At 44.2% G+C, this 3,084-nt stretch overlaps 1 protein-coding gene across 1 annotated transcript; it reads left to right on the forward strand.

The window, feature by feature from the left end:
* Window positions 1-125: 125 nt before the first annotated feature.
* Window positions 126-2,067, forward strand: HHEX (hematopoietically expressed homeobox; the record flags this gene model as incomplete). The annotated part of the gene is made up of 2 exons (XM_009878753.1): window positions 126-176; window positions 1,837-2,067. Coding segments are annotated over 2 exons (282 nt in total), but the record flags the coding sequence as incomplete, so codon positions are not given.
* Window positions 2,068-3,084: the final 1,017 nt, after the last annotated feature.

The following is a 3,084-nucleotide window of genomic DNA, read 5'->3' on the forward strand; positions in this document are numbered from 1 at the left end:
CCGGGGACCCAGCCGAACCGGGGCTAGGGGTCTGGGGGGCCGGTTCTCGCTTTCTGTTTGTAACGCTTCTGGCCCTTATCGACTGCGAGACTACCCCCGTGCCTTCTCTCGTTGTCGTTGCTCAGGTCAAAACGTGGTTTCAGAATCGCAGAGCCAAATGGAGGCGTCTAAAGCAGGTACGAGAATGTTTCCGTTTCTATAGAAATAAGTATTCTAATTGTCTTATCTTATGCCGTGCTCGCCTATTCCAGGTTGTATGCAGAAGTCATCTGAAAGGCTGTTTAACCTCTTCACCTTGATTAAAAAGCCAAATAGTCATGCTGGAATCCATGAGGGCTCGTTCAGGCAGCACTAACGTTAAAAGCTCCTAATGTAGTTCCTATATCAATTATGCCACACACACCGCCTATTAAAACTCCACGGTAATTGTTTTGTAAACCCATATGTTATTTAGCCAATTAACATGGAGGAGATAAGTAATTGTCAGTAAATTATTTAGGCAGTTGTTTTTGAGAAGAGTATTTACCGGTCTTTTAAATTGCCCTCTCTTAATAAACACAAGTCGATTTATTCTGCAAACGTTGGGAGAGGCAGGTACTAATGCCTAGTTTGTTTTGAGCAGCCCCGTGGAAAATTTAGTAACTTTTAGTTTTCATTTACAAATAGTTACAAGTATGAGACTGAGAGGTTGAAGCTGTTTCCCTTCCCTTAGAAATTGTGCTCAAGCAGATAAACTTTTATTTTCTTTTTCTTATGGCCCAGAGGGCCAGATTCTGCCTGACTCTGATGGATCAAAGCCCCTTGGCTCAAAGATTTGTGAAAAATCCCTGCATCGTGGCCTGAGTCTGCCTTCAGAACATGTAACACGGGCGACCGAGTTTTACTGGTTAATCAGCCTTTAATATAAAAATAAGAAAAGAAAACTAATCACAGTGCTACGATCTAGATATATTTATTTGGAGACCTTACCCAGGGTTTAACCCATACTTCAATTGATTTTTTTTTTTAATAAAAATCCCTTTACTCTGGCAAGAGGCAGGCTGGATCCCTGGTGGTGCCTCCTTGGCGGGGCCTGACCCTCACTGCAGTGTCCGGAGAGCTCGCTTGGGATCTCGGCCATTTTAAGTCATTTCCTCCTTTTCATTCAGTCACATCCATTTCTCCGAGCCCACAAGGTTATGTCATGGGTACGTGTCTCTGCCTGCTTTCTCTGAAGAGTATCATTTCATGCCCCCTTAGGGGACTGGGCTCCCCGGATGGCTGCTGACGCAGGGCTACTCCTGCCTTTGGAAACAGACTTTGTTTTGTTTTGGTTTGTTTTCAGTGGTGAGTGTTTTAATGTTGAGGTTTAGCTTAATTAGTAATTTTTTCCCATTTGTTTTTTGGCCACTGATGGATTCGGCCTCCCTCCTTCTGCCGTTGGGCGCAATTAAAGAAAGATCAGGGCAGGAGGAAGCCATGTGTTGGTGTTTGTAGATTCATAATAAACATTTGCTTTGCTAAAGACAAAAGTTCAGAGGTTCCTGGGCTCTGGCAGCTCCTGACTCTTTTGAAGTGGCTGCGATAACCATCACCGAGGAGCCTTATTCATGGCAGCGGCCCCTGTGGCTGCTGGGGAGTGGGATCAGAGCCGAGCCCCTGCGTGCAGCTGAGCCCTCACCCATCCCCGTCCCCCTCAAGCAGGTTTATAAGCAGGAGGCCCAGGGAGGTAGTGGGACACCTGCTTTTTCCTGCAAGAACCACAGGGTATTAGTCCCACCCAGCACAGCTGGAATTCCCAGGCCTCCTGGCCCCATGGCCTTTATTTCTGTATCAAGCCGGCTTCTTTCTTTGCAGGAGAACCCCCAGGCCACCAAAAAAGAAGTGGAAGGTGCTGATAGTCACAGTGACCAAAGGCCAGAGAGCTGCCCGACCCCTGACCAGAAGGGTAAGGAGGTTTCCCTGGATGGCTCCCAGTACACCCCCTCGCCAGCCTCACAGGAGGACCTGGAGTCAGATGTCTCCGAGGACTCTGATCAAGAAGTGGACATTGAAGGCGATAAAGGCTATTACAATCCTACCCACTAATGGCCCCATGTGAAGAGTGGACCCTAACTCAGCTTGCACTTTACCAGGGGCTTGTTTGGAAGAATGTTATGCTACAGGAGAAAACTTTCATCGTTCCACTGAAAGAAAAAAAACAAACGACACCAGATAGACTCATTTTATAATAAGCAGAGAAAGAAAGATGTATTTTCTGCAAACTGTCAATTTTTGGCAGCTCTCTAATTTGGTTAAAGAAACATGGTTTGTATTTAATTATTTGTAAGATATATTTGTACATTAATCAGTGTTCTAACTGGAATATAATACTGCACCCTGTCCTTACTCACAGGAGTCTGAATCAGCTGTTGTTGATTAGGCAAAACTCCTCTCTAGCTAGTGTGGAAGTGAGTATGGATTGCAGAACTAAGCCCTTTGTACGTGTAAACAAACATAGTTTAAATACATTAATTTAAATGCCCTTTGCAAGCAGAGAAACATGTTCTGTGAAACAGGGAGGGATTTGACCATCCCAACAAGTGCCTTATGCTCATACCCTTTTACCTTCCATGGTGCTCTCCACCAAAATTATCCCCCTCTTCATCAGGTAGAGTCATTGGGACAGATTGATTTTTGCTCTTACATGATCTGATATGTGCCTTCTCAGATTTTTGAGGACTTTGCCCCGCAATCTGGATGGTTGCATTTGCAGGGAAAAAAAATAATGTGTTTTTCTCCTTAAAAATCTCTAATACCGTTTTTTTTCACAGATTTCATGTTTGAGAAGAAAATATGGGGAGTGATAGGGCCCTGTTACAGGAGAGAAACTGGCATCAGCTGTGGGGCCTAAGTGAGGCACACAGCCGTGGGAAGATGATACCTATTGTATACATATCTGCTTCTGTACATACTAGTTTTCTTTTAAAGTCTTGTGGTTTTATACCTCATGTTGTTCATACTTTGTACATATCTGTTCGATGTTAAAAAAAAAAAGGCAAAACCTGGTATTTAATTTTTGATGGACTTGTCTGTGAAATAAAACTAAACTCTGCACCACCTGCC

The sequence above is a fragment of the Apaloderma vittatum genome, unplaced genomic scaffold (assembly GCF_000703405.1).
Source record: "Apaloderma vittatum isolate BGI_N311 unplaced genomic scaffold, ASM70340v1 scaffold43921, whole genome shotgun sequence".
Taxonomy (NCBI): Eukaryota; Metazoa; Chordata; class Aves; order Trogoniformes; family Trogonidae; genus Apaloderma; species Apaloderma vittatum.